Here is a 21,580-nt window from a genome sequence, read left to right as displayed (position 1 = left end):
CGACTGAACTAACTAAAAATGTGTTCGTCGTTGATTCAAATTTAACTGGGTTTTCTGCATTTGACCAGGCAGCCCTACCAGAGGCAGGTGGAGGCGGGGCGTCTGCAGACATTTCAAGGAGACTTAAGGGGCCAGGGTAGCGGCAGGGGAGCTAACGAGGGGCCCCAGAAAAGTCAAGGGTGGCCGTATTGTGCACTTTTCCGGGGAACAGCTCTGGGAAGGCGAACTTATCGGCTCGTCCAAGCGTTGGGCAAGGACTCTTCAGGGGAGGCTTCCCCGTCTCTTCAAGCCTCCTGCGCCATGGACTCCCCGCAAGACCGGCCGCCCTCAGCCTCCGCGGGAGGGGAGGAGGCGAGGGAACTGCCGCCCGCAGAGCAAGGGCCCGCGCGGTAACTCCGCCTTCCGCGCCCGCAGGGGAGGGGCCTGAGCGAGGAACCCGAGAGCAGCCTTCTCTCCCCCGGATGACGAGCTGCAGGATAACATGGAGTCGGGGAAGATGGCGCCTCCCAAGAACGCTCCGAGAGATGCCTTGGTGAGTGCGAAGGATGCGCGGCGGGGTGCGAGGCTCCGCGAGGCTATATCCAGGGTCCGAGAGGTGGGTCGGTACGGAGAGCCTGGTGATGGGCTTGCAGGCCGAGTTCAGCCCTGCCAGGGACGCCAGGAGTAGTAGACTGGCGTGCCCTGGACCCCGGGGCTCTCTCCCGCCACCCTGGCGGCCCGGCTGGAGGGAGGCTGGAGCCCTCCGAATGCGCAGGCCTGCCGCCCAGCTTTATCTCCTGGACCTTGGGCCCTGGCCGCCTAGCCGTCCCTCCCCGTCTGCGAATCCTGACTCGTACGTCCAGGGTTTTGATGCTAAGTTTCCCCGGTAGCCACATCTGAAAGTGACAACCAGCTGTAGGCACCCCTATCTAGGGAGGGAAAGCCAACCCGGGACTTTTTCTTCTCTTTGCCCCCGCCCCCACCCCACCCCCACCCCCACCCCCAAAAAAAAGTTTTCAGCAAAGAGGACTCCGAGGGCAATTGGTGTGGTCTTTGTGGGGCTTCACAGGTGGCGCTAGTGGTAAAGAACCCTCTTGCCAATGCATGAGACTTAAGAGACAGGAGTTAAGAGATCACTGGAGGAGGGTATGGCAAACGACTCACGTGTTGTTGCCGGAAGAATCCCACAGACCGAGGAGCCTGGCGGGCTACAGTCCATGGGGTCGCAAAGACAGAAGCGACTTAACATGCATGCATGACACTTGCTTGAGAGGAAAAGGATGAGTACAAGTTTGGAACCCAGAGAAGGGGGACCTTGTATCACAAATATAATTATTACCTTCGGTCCAGTCTTGGTTCCTATACCTCAGTTAAGCATCTGACATTTTTATTTGAATTCACAGGTGATGGCACAGATTCTGAAGGATATGGGAATTACGGAGTACGAACCAAGGGTTATAAATCAAATGTTGGAATTTGCTTTCCGTAAGTTAACATCAAAAATTTGCCTAAATTTTGAATTTGAAAAATCGTTCATTGTAAGAACATTTTCAACAAAATTACTTTTAACAGTTAACGTCATAACATGTCATTATATACACTTGTCCAAACCCACAGAATGTCGAGTTCCAAGAGAGAACCATAATATAAACTACCGATTAAGAGTCGGACATGACTTGGCTACTAAACAACAGACAAGTGATTATGATAGGTCAGTGTAGGTCTATCAGTTGTAACAGACGTGCCACTCTGCAGGGAACATTGATAATAGGGGATGCTATGCTGCATGTATGGCTGCAGGTAGTATATGGGAAATCTCTGTATTATCCTAAATTTTCCTGTGAACCTAAAACTACTCAACAAAAATTAAGTTTTAAAGTATGTGAAAAAAATGTCATAAAATTCAGAAAGCAATAGAAAGGAGCTCAGGCTAGGGAACAGTATTTATATTGTGATCATCTGTTTAGAGTTGATTGCATAGATAGGACAATTAGACATTAAAACCAAAATTCATAAACTTTCTGGAAATTAGTGAAACTTTTTATTAAGAAAAGTGGCCATAAATATGAAGCTATTTTCATATGTTTAAAAAATAATGTTTTGTTGTTAAAGGATACGTGACTTCAATTCTGGATGATGCAAAAATTTATTCAAGCCATGCTAAGAAACCTAATGTTGATGCAGATGATGTGAGACTGGCAATCCAGTGTCGGGCTGACCAATCTTTTACCTCCCCTCCCCCAAGAGATGTGAGCAAACTTTTATTTGAAGTTCATTTTACTTATAGTTTTTAATTGTTGTTATAATAAGCATTTTTTTTTTAGTTTTTACTGGATATTGCAAGGCAGAAAAATCAAACCCCTTTACCGCTGATTAAGCCATATGCAGGACCCAGACTGCCACCTGACAGATACTGCTTGACAGCTCCTAACTATAGGCTAAAGTCCTTAATTAAAAAGGTAAGAATTTTTAGTCTTTTTAGTTTTTTAAAAGGGTAAGATGTGTTAGGGGAATTTGTAGAGATCAAATTCCTGTAAATAGTGCAGGAAATTAAAGGCTAAGATAAGTTAAATACTAAATTTATAATCTAGAGTGAGGGAGCTGCTGAAAACCATTATTAAAGATGGAAGTTTTAAAATTTTTTTAAAAAGTAAAATGAGTTTTCTAAAGTGTAAGACCTAAGCATATACTCTGTTCAGTTTTAAAGTCTAAACTTCATGCTTACTTAAATGTTAACAATTTCCTTATGTTTCTGGACAAGGAAACATTCACTTGCTGTGAATTTTCCTAACAAAATGAAATATTGCTTCATTATCCATCACTAAAGTCTTTGTGCCACTCCTCAATACATGGGAAAACTTGCCTAGAGATGGAGGTATGTTAGGCTTTTGTTAGATGCATGTTGATTTAGCTTCATGGGCATAATAGACACCTTCTTATCCCCAACAAATGACAGAGATTAAAGTGCCATATATGGCACTTTATAAGGTATATAATAGAAAATATAGAAAATAATATATAGAGAATAAAATACTATATAAGGTAATTAATAGAAAACTTGGGTCATCACTGGGATGACCCAGAGGGATGCGATGCGGAGGGGGGTGGGAGGGGGGTTCAGGATGGGGAGCACATGTATACCCATGGCTGATTCATGTGAATGTATGCTGAAAACCACTACAATATTGTAAAGTAATTAGCCTCCAATTAAAATAAATAAATTTATATTTAAAAATAATAAAAAAATAAAAGCCTATATTATATAAATTTCATAACTCTTAAGTTTTAAAAGACAGGAAAATTAAATGTTTGGTACATAATAAATAAATAAAAATTTTTTAAAAAAGAAAACTTGGGCCTTTAATTCTCCAGTTTATTTAAATGCTCAGCTTCACAAATTCTTGTAGCTAAAATTCAGTGCCAAATGCTGTGTGAAGAGTTTTACATGGATTATTCAATTCTCACAAGAATGCTATGAAATAAGTATTGTTATCCCCATTTGACAGATAAGAAAATTGAGGCACAAACAGATTAAATAACTTGCCCAGGGTCACTCAGTGATAAAGCCTGGATTCAAACTCAAGCAGGTAGGCTCCAGAGCCTATATTCTTTACCACTATATATCCTGAATTTTTAGCATCTAAACTACTGAACTTGTAAACATTTTTGAAGTTACTTTGTGCTTATTCCCAGGTCTCATAACTCCCAATCTTTACACTATACCATAATAGAGTAAATGATAAACCATCAGGCATTGGACTTGCTTTCTAAAATATGGCCTAAGGCTTTCCCACCACTGAGAAAGTTCTCCCCACATTGGGCTACATTTGTACCTCTGAAATTCCACCATAAGGAGTTTCTTTCTTTTTGGATTAAGATATTAACTAATTAAGATTCAAAAATCATAAGGAAGTTAGCTGTTATACCCAAATAGACTCTACTTCAAACTTTAAAACTATATAGCATTATATATTATATATATATTCATATCCATGTTGATATAGATATGTATTATTTCTATTACTTGTGTTTATATGTGAGTGTGTGGGTGTGTATGTGTGTGTGTATATGTATTTATGAAACCCCTAGTTTAAATGTTGCATTAGAACACTGAACAAAAAGGCATTCTTGCCATCAGTTATCCATTGATAATTCACATCAAAAATCCTAATTTCATTTCCTGGTAAGTTTAGGTGTCAAGTCTGAACAACATTAAAACTAATTTGTGTTTTAAATCCCCTAGGGACCTAACCAAGGACGACTAGTTCCACGGTTAAGTGTTGGAGCTGTTAGTAGCAGACCTACCACTCCTAGTGTAGGTAAGTGAGAGAGAGAAAAATGGCTTTTCTGGCTGGTAAAGAAGTGCCCCAGCACTTGATTTTGAACTATAATCCAAGTCAAAAATAGAGTCAGAAATTCCCATATGTGTTGCCATTAATACATTTACTCATCCTCTAGTATAGCTGTAAACATATATTTTATCAGATTTCAAAATGAGACAGCCACAGGAATATCTGATCCCAAATGAGAATAGAATTGGATGTTATTCAACATTACTGTATGTACTAACTGTGGTACCAAAAACAAAAGTTTAAGCTGTGTTCTTTCTGGCTTTTATACAAATGAAGTTGCCAAACTCACTCATGGCAGTAGCCTACCTATTATTAGAAATTAAATTTCTGAGTAAATTGGGAAGAGATGCAATCAAAAGAAGTTTAAAATACACAAAGCTCAGTCATGTCCGACTCTTTGCAACCCCATGGACTATAAAGTCCATAGAATTCTCCAGGCCAGAATACTGGAGTGGGTAGCCTTTCCCTTCTCCAAGGGATCTTCCCAACCCAGGGATCAAACCCAGGTCTCCCACATTACAATCTGATTCTTTACCAGCTGAGCCACAAGGGAAGCCCTAAGAATATCAAAGAAAATAATTTTTAATGTAACCTTTTCAAAAATAGTACTATTATCCTGTATCGGTCTGTGAGCACCCCTTCAAACTGTCTCCTATGTCAGTTTTAACAGGTCTCCATCATTCTTTGAGCATTTCTTGCTTTCTGACACAAGATGTTCCAAGCTCATCTTATATTTTCTTTACGCCAGTCCCAGAATCATCCTTTCTCCAAAGAACCCTCATTCCTTTTAGTATAGAATGGTATTTAGAAACCATAATGTCATTGTTATTTAGATAATAAGAAACACATAAATAATGGATCTAGATTTCCTGGTTTTTTTTGTTCTATGTTCCTGCTGGATTTCTTTCATAGTCAGTCTTTTCAGAAAAAAAAATCCCTTTCTCTTTGACCAGTAGTGATTTCTTGGTTTTCATTGCTTATAACTTGAATCCTATAGATGTTGTATAGCTGTAGGGTAAGCAGCATTTGATTTTTGAGATGTGTAGACAGTCTGTCATATTTTCAAGGTGTGAATTCACATTTTGGCATTTAAAACCAGCCTGGTACAGTATTAATTGTACACTTGTAATTATATGCATGTCCTTTATAGGCAGGAGTTTGCATATATAATTTCTGTAACTTTTTGATCATATACTGTTTATCTGTTGGTTCATATTACTAAAGTGAATATGAACTTTTTAAAAACTCTAGGCTGTGGTAATCAGTTATATGTGTTGGCAAGTTAACCACTTTTAGTTATCAGTTGTGATTTTTATTCCTAGACATTTATTGTACATGTTTTAGAGATTTTATAATCTATAACGGACAAAGAAACATTCACCTGCTGTGAATTTTCCTAACAAAATGAAATATTGCTTCATTATCCATCACCAAAGTCTTTGTGCCACTCCTCAATATATGGGAAAACTTGCCTAGAGATGGAGGTATGTTAGGCTTTTGTTAGATGCATGTTGATTTAGCTTCATGGGCATAATAGACACCTTCTTATCCCCAACAAATGACAGAGATTAAAGTGCCATATAAGGTAATTAATAGAAAACTTGGGCCTTTAATTCTCCAGTTTATTTAAATGCTCAGCTTCACAAATTCTTGTAGCTAAAATTCAGTGCCAAATGCTGTGTGAAGAGTTTTACATGGATTATTCAATTCTCACAAGAATGCTATGAAATAAGTATTGTTATCCCCATTTGACAGATAAGAAAACTGAGGCACAAACAGATTAAATAACTTGCCCAGGGTCACTCAGTGATAAAGCCTGGATTCAAACTCAAGCAGGTAGGCTCCAGAGCCTACTTTCTTTACCACTATATATCCTGAATTTTTAGGATCTAAACTACTGAACTTGTAAACATTTTTGAAGTTACTTTGTGCTTATTTCCAATTATTTTTTTTCACTTTTCATTAACTCCATGTGTTTTGAAGGTAATTTCTAGTAAGTTAAAGGAAAGCAGTAATTGAACCTATGTAATAAGTCATCTAACTAACATGGTCTGTTAATTATACCTATAGCAACCCCACAAACAGCATCTGTCCCAAATAAAGTTGTACCTCCAGTGTCAGTGACAAGCCAGAGATTCACGGTGCAGATTCCACCTTCTCAGTCCACACCTGTCAAACCAGGTAACATGATGGGTGGGGCATGGGGGGTTGAAAGTTGTTCTTTTAAATTTTCCTGAATTTTAAAATTTGTGAGTGATTGTCATTATTGAACAGTTTGTATTCCCATAGCAATGATTGAATTGTTTTACTATCATAACAGGTAAATCAGGGTTCATCAGAGGAGGTCTATAACCCCGTTAAAATTGAAATTTTACATATGTAACATTTTGGGGGGAAAAGGGAGAGATTTAAACATGATCCTCAGATTCTCAAACAACATAGTGTTTAATCTCAAGAAAATAATACAACTTAGTGTATATCAAATGAAAACTGTATGTTTATTCAATTCATGGAAGTATAGATAGGAAGTTTGAATATAAGTAGAATTCTAACATAGTTTATTCTTGAATAAGTTTAGGTTTCACATCTTCTGAAACTAACCATGTACCATAAACTACTTATATAAAATATTGGTCTGTAAGGGAAGGATGTATCCTGACCTTGAACATATGCCTTTAGTATGTTACATGATGAATCCAGTCTACTGCTTCCCGTGACTAAGTACTAATTGAAATTTTAGGTAATTTAAAAAAAAAAAAAAACCTAACAGAACTTCTTTAACCTTATACTAGATATTAAGTACTTTGAAACATTAAAAAGTGTAGTTTAACTCTTAATGCAGTATATCACCTCAGTTTCTTCTATGATAGTTTTACTTCATGCTTTTAAGATTATTATTAGAATTACATTCAGCTTTGTGGAATACTTGTTACTCTTTAAAGCATTATACTTGTTACTCTTTAAAGCATTATACTTAATGTACTCTGTTGCTCTGTATTTCATTTTTTAATTGAACATTAAGGGAATGTAGCATTTTAATCATAACTCTGCCAATATTTTTATCTAGAGGCCTGTTGCCATTTTTATCTTTTATGAAATTTTTGTCACCAAGAAAAGCAGGATTACATTTTTTCCTTCCAGATTGAGTTGGTATAGTATATTCCTGGTTATCAAAATACTCATAGCTTTTGGATGCTGAAATGGTAAATATTCATGATATATGAAGAAATATATACATAATTTTAGTATCTTAATTATATAAAAGTGGATGCTTAATTTTGTAGATACACAAACGAGACCTAGGACACAAACAGTAAACTGCTTGTGATTATGGATGACCTTGGTTTTTTGTGTCTTGCGTTTTTTGATTTTCTTTTATGCACGTTAACTTTTAAGAAATGTTATTTTTAAAACCTTTTTTAAAAAAGAAATCATTATGAGAATTACATTCAGCTTTGTTGAATACTTTTTACCATATGTTTCTATGTAGTTCATAGTTTGGGTGTGTTTTCTCCTGTTTACAGTTCCTGCAACAACTGCAGTTCAAAATGTTCTGCTTAATCCTTCAATGATTGGGCCCAAAAATATTCTTATTACCACCAACATGGTTTCATCACAGAACACGGCCAATGAATCAAACCCACTGAAGAGAAAACATGAAGATGATGATGACAATGATACTATGTAAGAAATACAATGTAGTCTCATTTCAAACTTGTAGTTGGTTCTGAATCCATATACCGAACTAGAACATTCTTGATCTCAAGTTTTATCTTAGAAAACTTAAATGTAACTGCAGTATTTTTCACGTTAGTTTAAACTGTTAGATTTCTTAAGGGTACCAATGTTTTTTCACTAGGCTTAAAGTATAAAAAGCTAAGTGCTTGTTTTTTAATGGTTTCATTAATGTCGACTCCTGCCACAGTAATTCTATTTTTGGAAACAGCTTTCTGCAATGTATCTGATGTAGCACTTAAATGTCAGTTTCTAAGCCTGATAATGGACTAATCTTTAACAGCCTAATTTCTAATCTATATTTAAATACTTCTTTTGAAGATAAAATAGTCGCTTCTGTCGTCACCAGCTTTTTTGACCAAATCTCTTAATTTAGCAAACATTTTTTGGAGGGGATGGATTTAGAGGGATTCTGAATTCATTTTGAATATATTTAAACTGTAACCTCTCACCTCCCCAGCCCCATTTCTACATCCTGTTCGTTTTCTGCACTACCTCCTCTCCACAGGCTTAGGTTTTTCCCTATTGCTCTTAAATTTAAAAGGTTAAAACTGGACTGTTAGGAATATAATTCCTGATAATATAGTTGTGTCATTTTTAAAACCTGCTTCACATGCCTAATGGTCTGTGGTTTACTTTAACTGGAAGGTTTACATTTGCTGTTTTTCTCTCCATATCAGAGCAGTTGTTTTATCCCTTGCCTTTTATGCCTGTTGAGCATTCCTCTGCTTTTGACAGGTAGTTTCTGGGTCAGTTATATTCAGTTTCAACCATATATTCCAAGTTGATAACTCCACCATATTTCACATTTCAAAATTTAACACAGAAGATGGTATTTTTTTTTAAATATAAAATCTGTCTTGATAAGTATATTTACACTGGACCTAGGCAAAAACCACTGAAGAGCAAGTGTTTTCTTCCTTTTTACCACTCGCATATATGTTTGTTTGTTAGTTTTTACTTTACTTTACAATACTGTATTGGTTTTTTGATCACTACTGCTTGAACCCTACTATTGGTATCAGTTCAGTTCAGTTCAGTCGCTCAGTTGTGTCCAACTCTTTGCGACCCCATGAATCGCAGCACGCCAGGCCTCCCTGTCCACCAACTCCCGGAGTTCACTCAAACTCACGTCCATCGAGTCGGTGATGCCATCCAGCCATCTCATCCTCTGTCGTCCCCTTCTCCTCCTGCCCCCAATCCCTCCCAGCATCAGAATCTTTTCCAATGAGTCAACTCTTCGCATGAGGTGGCCAAAGTACTGGAGTTTCAGCTTTAGCATCATTCCTTCCAAAGAACACCCAGGACCGATCTCCTTTAGAATGGACTGGTTGGATCTCCTTGCAGTCCAAGGGACTCTCAAGAATCTTCTCCAACACCACAGTTCAAAAGCATCAATTCTTCGGTGCTCTGCTTTCTTCACAGTCCAACTCTCACATCCATACATGACCACTGGAAAAACCATAGCCTTGATTAGACAGACCTTTGTTGGCAAAGTAATGTCTCTGCTTTTGAATATGCTATCAAGGTTGGTCATAACTTTCCTTCCAAGGAATAAGCGTCTTTCAATTTCATGGCTGCAGTCACCATCTGCAGTAATTTTGGAGATCCCCAAAATTAAAGTCTGACACTGTTTCCACTGTTTCCCCATCTATTTGCCATGAAGTGATGGGACCAGATGCCATGATCTTAGTTTTCTGAATGTTGTGTATAATGCAGATCAGTTTTCAGCTTGTCGCTGAGAATGTCACACATAAGATGGGATCACACCTGAACATTTTCTAATGGTTTTCCTTCCTATAGAAGGCCAAAGCAAACAAATTAGTGTGATGTGACTTGCATTCAGGTGTACTCTGTATAGGCTTCCCAATAACATTGCTAAACACCTTTCCCTACTTTCCATTTGTACACATCTAAACACCTTATTGGGAAAAACTACAAAGCTTTCAAAAACATAAACAGGCTTGCGTTGTTTTTGTTAAGTAAGTTGACATATTCAACATAGGAATACTTTTGTAAAACTTCTACAGTAAGTTTTCATATCACAATTTAGAACTTATAGCCAAAGATCCTCAAAACTTAAGACACAGGTGAAATTTCATCTTAGGATGGTGCTTGATACATCAAAGAAAAATAGTCCAATAACATGGAAGATATGTCTCATCAAAACTGTGATTCAGTATTTTTGGATAATAGGAAAAGGTGATATCAAACTTATAAAATTAGATCTGATCATCATAGGAGAAATGTTCATTATGTAGCGTAGGATGTCATTACTTGAATGTTCTCAGGGAGGCAGCATGTCAAAGGCCTAGGTTCTAGTCCTGGCTCCATCACTAACCAACTGTGTGACCTTATTTCACCCATGAGCCTTGTTCTCACTAGTAATAGGAAACTGACACCAACCCTGCCTACCTCACAGGGATGTTGTGAAGGTTTAATTGGTATATGTTAAAGTTCTTTCAAAATTGTAAAAATGCTATATAACTCTGAGGAATTGTTAACATATTTGTTCTAAGATTATTAATAAAAAATTGAACTTATTTCTCATATTTTATTTAAGGGATTCAAAGAGGTTGAACAAGCCCCATTAATTTTGAAATCCAAAAGACAAGATTTGCTTAATGATGAGTTAATTATAAATCAAGGAATAGCTTGCTTTTATTTGGAATCAGCATGTGACTCGTCATAATGAAAGCAAAATAAATGTGAAAGAAAATATGGGTTTAAATCTGTTAATAACATAACATGCTCTTTTAAAATTACTTTTATTGAAATATAGTTGCTTTACAATGTTGTGTTTCTGCTGCACAGCAATGAATCAGCTATATATATATATATATATATATATATATATATACACATCTCCCTTTTTAATCCTTCCCATTTACACATGCTGTCTTTAATAGGAATTTATACATTTAACTGAGCCAGCCAGTGGGTGGTTTGCTCTTTCAGATAAAGACTGCTTTATCTTGCAGATCTCCCTTTCCTAATTATATCCACCCATTCTAGCATCAAGAATGACATCAGACAAGCACTTCTAGGTGGAATTTTTTTAAAGATGAAGATGTACTATAGTAAATTAGGTAACTGTCATCCTAAGTTCTTCCTTCTACAAGTAGGAAACAAGTGTCTTTAATTGGAATAAGAATATAGGGATACAGTCAGAATTCAGGGAATGGAAGATGTGGCCTAAGGGGTCCAGAGTGAAGAGAAGTACTCAAGAGGTAAGGAAAAAAAACTAGTCAGGAGAGGTGCAAAGCAGTGTGTAACATACCACCATACATAACCCACACACACACATACCTGTTGTATAGGCATTAAGTAGCTCTAGATTGAAGGAAACCAGTCTTAACAGTGATTGTTTCTAAGAAGGGAAACTGGCAGCTAGGGTAGGAAGGGGTCTTCTCATTGTGTGCCCCTTTTTGACTTTTGTATCATGTACTAGAAGGAAGTTTTACACATAAAATGGAAAATAAGGGAAGCTGGAAACACTGAACTAAGACTGAACTCATTTATGACATATTTTTTTTTTTTCTATATACCACCCTACATGTTTTCTGGAGGTTAAAAGTGAATTTGCTACACTTAAGCCTAAACCTTTGCAGTGATTTTATCAATAATTACTAACTCTATATTAAACCAGGAAGCACATCTTTGTTCAATTCTACCTTATGTACTCGTAAGTTGTTACGTACTGCCTTCCTTAACTCAGTTGTAAATTCCTTTAGGACGTAAGTGTTGTATTGCCTCCATTATGTCCTAAGCATATAGCAGGTACTGAAATATTTGGCTGTTGGCATTTCCCCATTCATTTTCTGGATTAATGACTGAAATAAATGGGGAAAGATCCTGGATACAGAGTCTAGTAGAAAGTACTCATACAATTGGGTTGATGGATGGATGAATTGGCAGTTGTAGAGTCTTAGGTTTATGGGCATTTACAATTCTTTCAGTTCCTCTGTACATATGAAATAAAACGTTGGGGGAAAGGTAATCAGTAGGGGAAAAAAGTCATCAGTAGGCTGAAGTTCTGGCCCTGCTATGACATTAATTCACTCGATCAATGGGTAGTATCACTAGGCCTCACCAACAAAAAGATTGTACTAGAATTCCTGCTTTTCAAATAAGGTTATAGCATACTATTAGAGGTATATAGAAACATGGTGTTTTTTAAGATTAACTACAGCTATGAGAACAGTATTAATTAAAATACAAATGAGCTTTTAGAAGAAAATTCAAGCCTTCAAAATTTGTTTAAAAGCAGCCACCAAAATGTTCTTTTGCTGTTTTCTCCAGAGTTAAGCAAAAGGTAGAATAAATAATATTTATTAATATTAATAAAATAGTCTACAGTAATCATCTCAGAGAGGCACAATGAAAAATCACCAGCCTTTCGAGTCAGACAAACCTGGATTTTAATCCCTGCTGTTTAATCCCCTACTGGCTCTGTGATTGTGGCCAATATTTTAACTATCTCTTTATCCATAAAGGTGAAATATATACTCTACTATGTAAAACACCCAGTAGAAAAATTCTGGTTAAACACGACCTGTTGAAAATCCATGTTTACCTCTGCTAATTCCTGAAACTCCATTAAAATGACAGGAACAAGAAAGGAGGGACAATTACAAGGACAGTAAAAGAATCATGTCATTGGAATTACTTTGATCTTTTCATACAGTGTCATTAGATTTTCAGCAATGACAATGAATCAAAGCCTCTAATTCTGAGAAACTGCTGTGTAGGCTGAAATTCTACATATAACCAAATAGGCAAATATAAGAGTTAGATAAAGATATCTTCAGAGAGATAAAAATTTTACCTCCTAGGCACTCAATTTCTCATAAAGCTAGTGGAGTCTTGTGTTTCACAAAAGGAAGAGTAAAAGAAGAAAGGGTGGGGAGGGGAAGAGATCCAGGAAAGGGAAGGCCCAACACAGGAGTTTAAAGGAATCCCCAAGAGTTAACCCAGAGAGATTTCCTCTGAAAAGAAACCCCAGGGCAACAGCTATACAGCCAATCTAGGGGGCATCCAGGACAAACTGGAACAGGAACACAAAGGACTCCAGAAGGGACATCTCTAATAAAAATGAACCAACTGGAACTTTTCTGGCTGCAGGGGGCCCAGGTTTGATCCCTGCTTAGGAAGTTCCACGTCACACAGTGCAGCCAAAAGAAAAAAAGAACCAACTGGTACGTTTGAGTATGTTGGGAATGAATCAGTGATAGATACACAGAAAAAAAGACACCAATTTTTAAAACTATTTTTTAACTCCAAAGAAAAAAGCTTTATAAGGAAATATAATCATGGCATAGTACAGCTGTGAATTGTAGTTATAATCACAATGTAGGCTCTATTAATTAAATCTCAAATTATGACAAAACTATACTGGGAGAATCAAATAGGGGAAGTATATATGGAACAGAGGCTATAAGGGTGCTAAATCTCCCCATGTATGAAATTAACAGATACCTTGTTTAGGAAATCGAGATGTTAACAGCTTAAGCATGTTACTTAGAAACATGGACATAGATGACCTGATGATCCCTTCCTCAAGATGCTATTCTCATCCTAAATAACAAAATATGACAGGAAAAAAAATCCAGTTTCAATGGATCTTTTTATTTATTTAATATATCACCAACTTCATCTCCCTCCGTACCAGTAATTGGAATTTCATCTTGTTTCCGTGCTGAGTGGTGAAACAATGACAAAGCGAATCAGAATAAGCTACTTCAGAAAGAGAACTAAGCTAACACAGCCCACTTTGTTTTAACAGGCATAATATAAATATATGTACTCAAGAATGCATAACGGTTTAGTCTCTAAGAAATTCAAATGGGATCTTGAAGAATATAGGCAATTTCCAGGTACAGCAAAGATGAGCTGAGATGTTCTGCAACTGTTTGAGGGTTCCTGGCGCTACATCCCTTGGCTACTAGCTGATTCTTGACAAAGGGGAAGACATTAGCTAATGCCAAGCAGAGATGCAGACAGTGCTATGTTGACTTAGGGGCTATGCACAGGAACCAAAAGGCAGAAAAGCACTAAACACTGCTGAGAGCATCCACTCCAGGAAGGACTTTACCTGTTTTTGAGAGAACACACACATGGTCAGCATTACTATAAGATCCACTAAGCCAGATCTGTTCCCTCCCATCTTCCTAATAACATAGCAGTTCTTCTCTAGGATATATGGCCAGGAGTTGAGTAACTTCTACATTCTGGGCCCCAGGTATACTAGTGTGTAACCTCTTTGAGAAGAGAATAAAGGTCTTCCCATCTGGCCCTCCCCACATCAAATGGAACCCAGGAGCTTTACTTGACGTTCCTCCATTTGTACTGCCCATGACTTCTAATGACAACACTACCACCTACTGTCTCCACTCCATTCTACTTAACTCTTACTGCATAACCCCTGTCATTCCTCCAAATAAGCCAAAAACATTAAAGATCCTCACCTTCCAGGAGCTCTAAACTGGCACCACCCCCAGTGCTCACATGACTGACTTTATCCTCCGTGTTCCATTTGGCACAGCAAGTAGCAGTGTCTCCACCACCTGTTGAACGAAAGCCAAATAAAAAGGGGAAAGGAGAGAAGAGAAAAAAGACTGGCACCAAAATTATAAGGCACTGTGCTCTCAAGCCCAAAAGGTAGCTAGCTGATAACCCCCCAACTCCATCTCATTTAGAGGTTTCTCCATGAATCATATACCCACTTAGCTCTCAAGATCCACCCAGCACCAAGGAACCTAGGAAAAGTTAAGTATTTCTCCTCTACTTTCCTCTGATCTTCTGCCAGCTCACATGGCAATTAGCTTTGTACCCTTTACCTATGATGGTGATGCAGCCCCTGGAAGTGGCTTTCACCACCTCATCCATAAGGGCTTTGGTTCCTCGAGCAAAAGCTTCCCATTCAAATACACCCACAGGTCCATTCCACACGATCTGCTTAGCCCGAGCAACAGCCTCAGCATACTTCTTACTGCTCTCAGGACCACAGTCCAACCCCTAAGAGGCAGATTTAAAAAGAGAGGATGAGCTACCAAGAAAAGCTACTGAGAGGAACAAATACCACACCTCCACCAAGACCAGAACTCAAGGCTGAATACCACAGTGTCTTCTAGAACTAAAAGATACAAGATACATTTCATTTTTTAAAATTACAAACTTGTTCATATCCTTCATGGAAGATCAAGTCTAAGGGAAAACCTCAAAAGTTATTTGATAAAAACATTTTTAGCCACATTATTTTATGATTTTAACTAGTTCAGCGGTTTTCAACTAGGGTCAATTCCACCCCTCCCTAGGGAACATATGGTAATATCTCAACATTTTTGGCTGTCATGATTTAGAGGTGGTAGGGAGGTGCTACTTGGTATCTAGTGGGCAAACAGTCCTTAAACATTCTACAATGCAACAACAGCCCTCCATAACTAAAACTACCTGAGATGTCAATAATTCCAAGGTTGAAAAACACTAAACTAGATCAGTGGTTCTCAAACCTTGTGGTGCATCAGAATCACCAGGATGGCTTGTTAAAGCACAAATTTCTGGGCCCTACTCCCAGAGTTTCTGCTTCAGCAGGTTGGGAGAGGGGGCAGGAATTTTCAGTTTTTAACAAGCTTCAAAATGATGCTGCGGTTCTTGGAAGCACACTTAAAGCCACATGCCTAACAAAAGGACAATGACTAAGCAAAGTAGTATGTCAACATTAACAATTTTCTACAGATATTAGAACAATAACAAATGGAGAGTACTACAATCAGCTATTTAAATAAGTCCTGAATATACACATAGATTTTCCCTACTTATAATAATTGTACTACCTTAATGTTTTCATATACAAAAAATTTCTTATACAAGTTTCTAGACAGAAATAATAATATTTAATCCAACATAATCCAACAGAACAGCCCAAACTATGAAAGTACATAGCATCATTCACAGCAGTCAGTTAAGCACTTAATAAACATTAAATAGATGAAGAAACAAAAAGCAGTTTTGCCCTCACTTTTCAAATGAAAAGTCTTAGCAGCAATCTGATACCACTGCTTTTGCCCCATGGACTCTCCCTGAAGGAAGGGCTCATTGCCATATTTGGAGCACTTCCTTTAATTTTGTACTGGTTGAATGAATGATACCAAAATGTATTTGTTCTCTCATACTACCAACCACCCAAGTGACTCACCATCCAGCCAACAGGTATGCCAGAGGCCACAGTGGCTTGGCCAGTCTTGGCATTCTCATCAAACTTATCAGCAGTGACAAAGTCAACAGGCAAAGTAATCTTCACGCCATTCTTGTCAGCTTTGGACATCAGGTCTTTGACAATCTTGGATCCCTCTTCATCAAACAGAGAAGTGCCAATCTATATAGGGAAGTCAAGATGATGAAGATCAGCCTATATACTAAGAACGTGGTTACCTCACAAAGCAGACAGTATGAAATACAGCACAATATAAAGGAATAATTCTAAGACAAAAGAAAAACAACTTGCAAAATAAATAAAAATGGAGTTTTTAGGGCTCATGCCATAAGCTAATTTCCTTTTTAAATTTACAAAACCTATTTCTCATGGAGCGCTATTTCACATCTACTTGGCATCGGTTTCCTACCTCCATGTTGTTGAGCACCTTAAGGAAGGTAAAGGCCATTCCACCACCAATGATCATTTCATTGACTTTGTCTAGCATATTACTGATCAGCTGGATCTTGTCTGCAACTTTAGCTCTGGAAGGGAAAGCAAGAATCATCACCAAAAGAACAAAGGGCTAAAGAACTGGTATTACACAAAGCCTGAGGTTTTATATCAAGGGACAGGAACAGAGAAATGTCCCACAAAGTGACAAAAGTACTGGCTCTCAGCCTGGTGCTCTGTGAAGACCTATAGGCGTAGGATGGGGTGGTGGTGGGAGGAAGTCTCAAGAGGGAGGGGATATATGTATACTTATAGCTGATTCAGGAGAAGGAAATGGCAACACACTCCAACATTCTTGCCTGGAGAATCCCAGGGACAGAGGTATGGGGTCGCAGAGTCGGACACGACTGAAGCGACTTAGCAGCAGCAATAGCTGATTCATGTTGTTGTACAACAGAAACCAACACTGTTATGCAATTATCCTCCAATTTAAAAAAAAAAAAATTTTTTTAAAGTACTGGCTAGCTTTGCCCTATGTTTCTCCAACACCAAAAAGCCAATCCATTACTAAGAAATCTTTTTAAGGTATGGCTTTTGGCCAGGAAGGGCTTAGAAGACTTGCAATCATCTAAAGAAAATCACAAGTTCCAAACAGATCTGTTTTGTCCCTCTTATGCCCCCAAATCAAAGGTCAAGACTAGTAATTATATTTGAGAAAGGCTGCTAATTGTGGGATCCCTAAGCTCACTGAGAACTGTCCTAACCCTAAAGCAGGTATCAAATTACATACCAAACAAATATACACTGAGCAAAAATAGACAAGATATTCACACTCTTAGGTCCATGTTTAGTTGCTGGAACATTTGCTTTATGGCATTCATTATTCTGTTGGACCACTTGATTCAACATATTGGTTGTGGGACTTCCCTGGTAGTCCAGTGCTTAAGACTTTGCCTTCCAATGCAGGGGGTGTGGGTTTGATCCCTGGTCAGGGATCTAATATCCCACATGCCTCATTACCAAAAAAACAGAATGTAAAACAGAAGTAATGGTGTAATAAATTCAATAAAGACTCTAAAAATGGTCCACATCAAAAAAAATCTTAAAAAACACTGAGTACTTACTCTGTGCCAAGCACTGTTCTAGGTCTTTAAGAAACATAAACATCACTGGGCAAAAGCAAAGATCCCTACCCCCTTGGAGCTTATATTCTACAAAAGGGAAATAAGATAATAAACACAGATATACCTTTCACCTCCCTGTGAGAAACATACATAAACAGAAGAATAACAAACTCACTTGAAGCACCTTTAAAATCCTTCACATAAGTAATGGCTTGCCTTCCACAAATATTCCTATATATCTAAATCCCACTTAAATAAGCAAATCACATTGGACTTATTTGCCTCTTCATTCAATAAACAAGATGATATCTACTCTGTAAGAGGCCTTATGCTAGGATTTGTGAAATGTAGGTTCAAAACAATAGTGATGTAGGAGAATGGTTAGCAAGAGACTACTGATCTCTGACTTGTAAAGACTGATCACCACAAAGGGTAAAAATGGATTAACTGCTTTATACAAAAACATACACATACACACACAGAGAGTGAGAGGGAAAGAGAAAGGATGAAGAGATTCAACATCTAAAGAACATGGGATGTTCTATACATCAAATACCCTGTTTCTTCAACAAATCAATAGAATTAAAATAATAAGAGGGAACTATTATAAAATAAAATATACCTAACAACCAAATACAATGCATAGACTTCATCTGGATCCTTATTCAAACAAACTGACTATAAAAGGCATTTCTGAAATGATGGAGAATTTCTGAATACAGACTGGGTATTAGATGACAGTATTAATAATAAGATTATTAAATTTTGTTAGGTGTAACAGGTGGTTATTTAAAAGAAATCTCAAGTTAAGAGATGTATACAGAAGTATCAGAAATGAAATTATATGATATCTAAGGCTTGCTTTCAAATACTGCTGACAAAAAAAGGATTAGAGGACAGATGAAACTGGATTGGCAAAAATGCCAGTAATTATTAGAACAGGGTAATAGGTACCTGTGAGTTTATTATACTATTCTTTCAACTTCTATAATGTTTGAATGTTTCTACAACAATGTTTTGGGTTTTTTTTCTTTTTTTTGGCCACACTGCATGGCTTGTGGAATCTTAGTTCCCTTACCAGGGGTAGAATCTGGGCAGTGAAAGCGAGGAGTCCTAACCACTGGACCACCAGGGAATTCCCAACAGAATAATTTTTTTAATGAAATGTAAATTCTTCCCCTATATTGTTAATGTTCTCAGGGACACTACATGGCAAGAAAGGTGGCCAAAAAAACCCCTCTGTGTAAACTTCCCCCAAATAGCAATTTTAGGCAGAGTCCAAAACCTAATCATAAGCACTAGGTAGCACTCACTCCCATATTCCAGGTCTAGGGAAGGACTGAGAACAAAACTCAAGTCCTAGTCTCCAGAGAAGCAAAGATCAGAGGATGACCTTTATAATCCAGTGCACAAGAGTGACAATGCTTCCAGGACACAGATACAAGTACCTACCTTAACTATTTTTAGGACCCTCAAACTGGGCTCATGAAGCCTAGAGAGCAACTATGCTACCTGAAATTGACACCCAACTCCAGAGTCAGCTTTCATAGGGAAATGCTGAGTGTGTTCAGTCCCATGGGAAAAAAAAATACCCTGCTCATAAAAGGGTCAGGAGCATCTAGCCATAAAGAGGCTGCTATCTAGATAGTCATGCCAAGTGACAAGATCTTATCCAAGAAGTCCCAGGTCTCTGTCCCTACTTTATCATCTAAAATGTATCCTCCTAGTCTCTTGATCTACACTTCTGAAATTTCTACTTTTAACTAAGCCAGTAGCATATCACTATTCAGAGTACTTTTCCCCATAGGAAAAAATATAAAAAGGTATGGAATCTGAAAAAATGAGTTCCAAATAATATATTCAACACATATAAGGAGGTTTTCATATCTGAAAGGCTCAAGTGCTTCAAAAAAATTGTTAGATGAGCAATAGTGGGCAATAGTGGATCTTTCCAATTCTTCCCCCCAGAACCATTTTCTATCCTTTCTGGCCCTGTTCTCTGTCCCAGGAGGCTGACCTGCATAGACTGCATCAAGGAGGTCCTTTGCCCTCTGACGTCCAGCTGGGTTGCAGCCCATTGTGAGTAAGAGGGGATATATCAATAGGACATTAAAATGAGATCAGAGTATCTATTTCCCTGGCTCTTTCCCTGCTAGATGACTATCCTCCATCCTTTGACCAAAGGCTATACAGTTCTTATCAGAGGTCCATCTCCACACAACTACCCTCTCTGGATTCTGGTAACCATCACTTTCCTTTTGCCCTTCAAGTCTAAGGATGGTGATGATGGTTTCCTCAGATGACTGCACTATCCCTTTTGTGTTTCCCTAAACCCAAACCACACCTTTGCAGATACTCCCTTTATTAAATTTTCCTCAGTCACCCAGTTTGATTGTGCTAATGACAATAAACCACCCAATTTATGGCCTCATGCTTGTGCTCAGTCACTTCAGTTGTGTCTGACACTTTGTGACCCTATGGACTGTAGCCCACCAGCCTCCTCTGTCCATGGGATTTCCCAAGAAAGAATACTGGAGTGGTTAAGCCATTCTGTTCACCAGGGGATCTTCTTCACCCAGGGATTGAACCCACATTTCCTGCACCTCCTGCATTGCAGGCAGATTCTTTACCACTGAGCCATCAAGGAAACCCAAGTTATGGCCTTACTAGCAGGTAGGCTCAGATATTGAAGAAAGTGGGGAAAACCACTAGACCATTCAGGTATGACCTAAATCAAATCCCTTATGATTAAACAGTGGAACTGAGAAATAGATTTAAGGGACTAGATCTGATAGACAGAGTGCCTGATGAACTATGGATGGAGGTTCATGTCATTGTTCAGGAGACAGAGAGCAAGACCATTCCCAAGAAAAAGAAATGCAAAAAAGTAAAATGGCTGTCTGGGGAGGCCTTACAAATAGCTGTGAAAAGAAGAGAAACGAAAAGCAAAGGAGAAAAGGAAAGATATAAGCATCTGAATGCAGAGTTCCAAAGAATAGCAAGGAGAGATAAGAAAGCCTTCCTCAGGGATCAGTGCAAAGAAATAGAGGAAAAGAACAGAATGGGAAAGACTAGAGATCTCCTCAAGAAAATTAGAGAAACCAAGGGAACATTTCATGCAAAGATGGGCTCGATAAAGGACAGAAATGGTAGGGACCTAACAGAAGCAGAAGATATTAAGAGGTAGCAAGAATACACAGAAGAACTATACGAAAAAGATCTTCACAACCCAGATAATCACAATGGTGTGATCACTCGCCTAGAGCTAGACATCCTGGAATATGAAGTCAAGTAGGGCTTAGGAAGCATCACTACAAGCAAAGCTAGTGGAAGTGATGGAATTCCAGTTGAGCTATTTCAAATCCTAAAAGATGATGCTGTGAAAGTGCTACACTCAATATGCCAGCATATTTGGAAAACTCAGCAGTGGCCACAGGACTGGAAAAGGTCAGTTTTCGTTCCAATCCCAAAGAAGGGCAATGCCAAAGAATGCTCAAACTACCACACAATGCACTCATCTCACACACTAGCAAAGTAATGTTCAAAATTCTCCAAGCCAGGCTTCAACAGTACATGAACCGTGAACTTCCAGATGTTCAAGCTGGTTTTAGAAAAGGCAGAGGAACCAGAGATCAAATCACCAACATCCGCTGGATCACTGAAAAAGCAAGAGAGTTCCAAAAAAACATCTATTTCTGCTTTATTGACTATGCCAAAACCTTTGACTGTGTGGATCCGAATAA

The 21,580-nt window shown here is 38.2% G+C and overlaps 2 protein-coding genes across 4 annotated transcripts in view; one reads left to right on the top strand and one right to left on the bottom strand.

The window, feature by feature from the left end:
• The first annotated feature begins 404 nt into the window (after positions 1-404).
• Positions 405-21,580, top strand: part of TAF9B (TATA-box binding protein associated factor 9b) — a 24,903-nt gene continuing 3,727 nt past the window's right edge. Inside the window, exons 1-8 of one of the 3 annotated variants that reach the window (XM_070291887.1) lie at positions 405-532; positions 1,383-1,464; positions 2,092-2,228; positions 2,304-2,438; positions 4,223-4,298; positions 6,402-6,512; positions 7,856-8,015; positions 9,150-10,609. In XM_070291887.1, coding sequence (XP_070147988.1) covers positions 482-532; positions 1,383-1,464; positions 2,092-2,228; positions 2,304-2,438; positions 4,223-4,298; positions 6,402-6,512; positions 7,856-8,015; positions 9,150-9,297 — 900 coding nt within the window. In that variant the 5' untranslated portion in view covers positions 405-481 and the 3' untranslated portion in view covers positions 9,298-10,609. Of the gene's footprint in view, positions 533-1,382; positions 1,465-2,091; positions 2,229-2,303; positions 2,439-4,222; positions 4,299-6,401; positions 6,513-7,855; positions 8,412-9,149; positions 10,610-21,580 lie in introns of those variants that run through there. The other 2 variants (XM_070291888.1, XR_011446407.1) reach the window with 2 other exon arrangements.
• Positions 13,674-21,580, bottom strand: part of PGK1 (phosphoglycerate kinase 1) — a 25,351-nt gene continuing 17,444 nt past the window's right edge. The window contains exons 7-11 of the mRNA XM_070291874.1: positions 16,691-16,805; positions 16,264-16,443; positions 14,906-15,083; positions 14,534-14,632; positions 13,674-14,160 (exon numbers count right to left, since the gene is read on the bottom strand). Of these exons, the coding sequence (XP_070147975.1) occupies positions 14,120-14,160; positions 14,534-14,632; positions 14,906-15,083; positions 16,264-16,443; positions 16,691-16,805 (613 nt within the window). The 3' untranslated portion in view covers positions 13,674-14,119. The remainder of the gene's footprint in view (positions 14,161-14,533; positions 14,633-14,905; positions 15,084-16,263; positions 16,444-16,690; positions 16,806-21,580) is intronic.

Source organism: Ovis canadensis, chromosome X, assembly GCF_042477335.2.
Source record: "Ovis canadensis isolate MfBH-ARS-UI-01 breed Bighorn chromosome X, ARS-UI_OviCan_v2, whole genome shotgun sequence".
Taxonomy (NCBI): Eukaryota; Metazoa; Chordata; class Mammalia; order Artiodactyla; family Bovidae; genus Ovis; species Ovis canadensis.
This window is presented reverse-complemented; position numbering and strand designations above follow the sequence as displayed.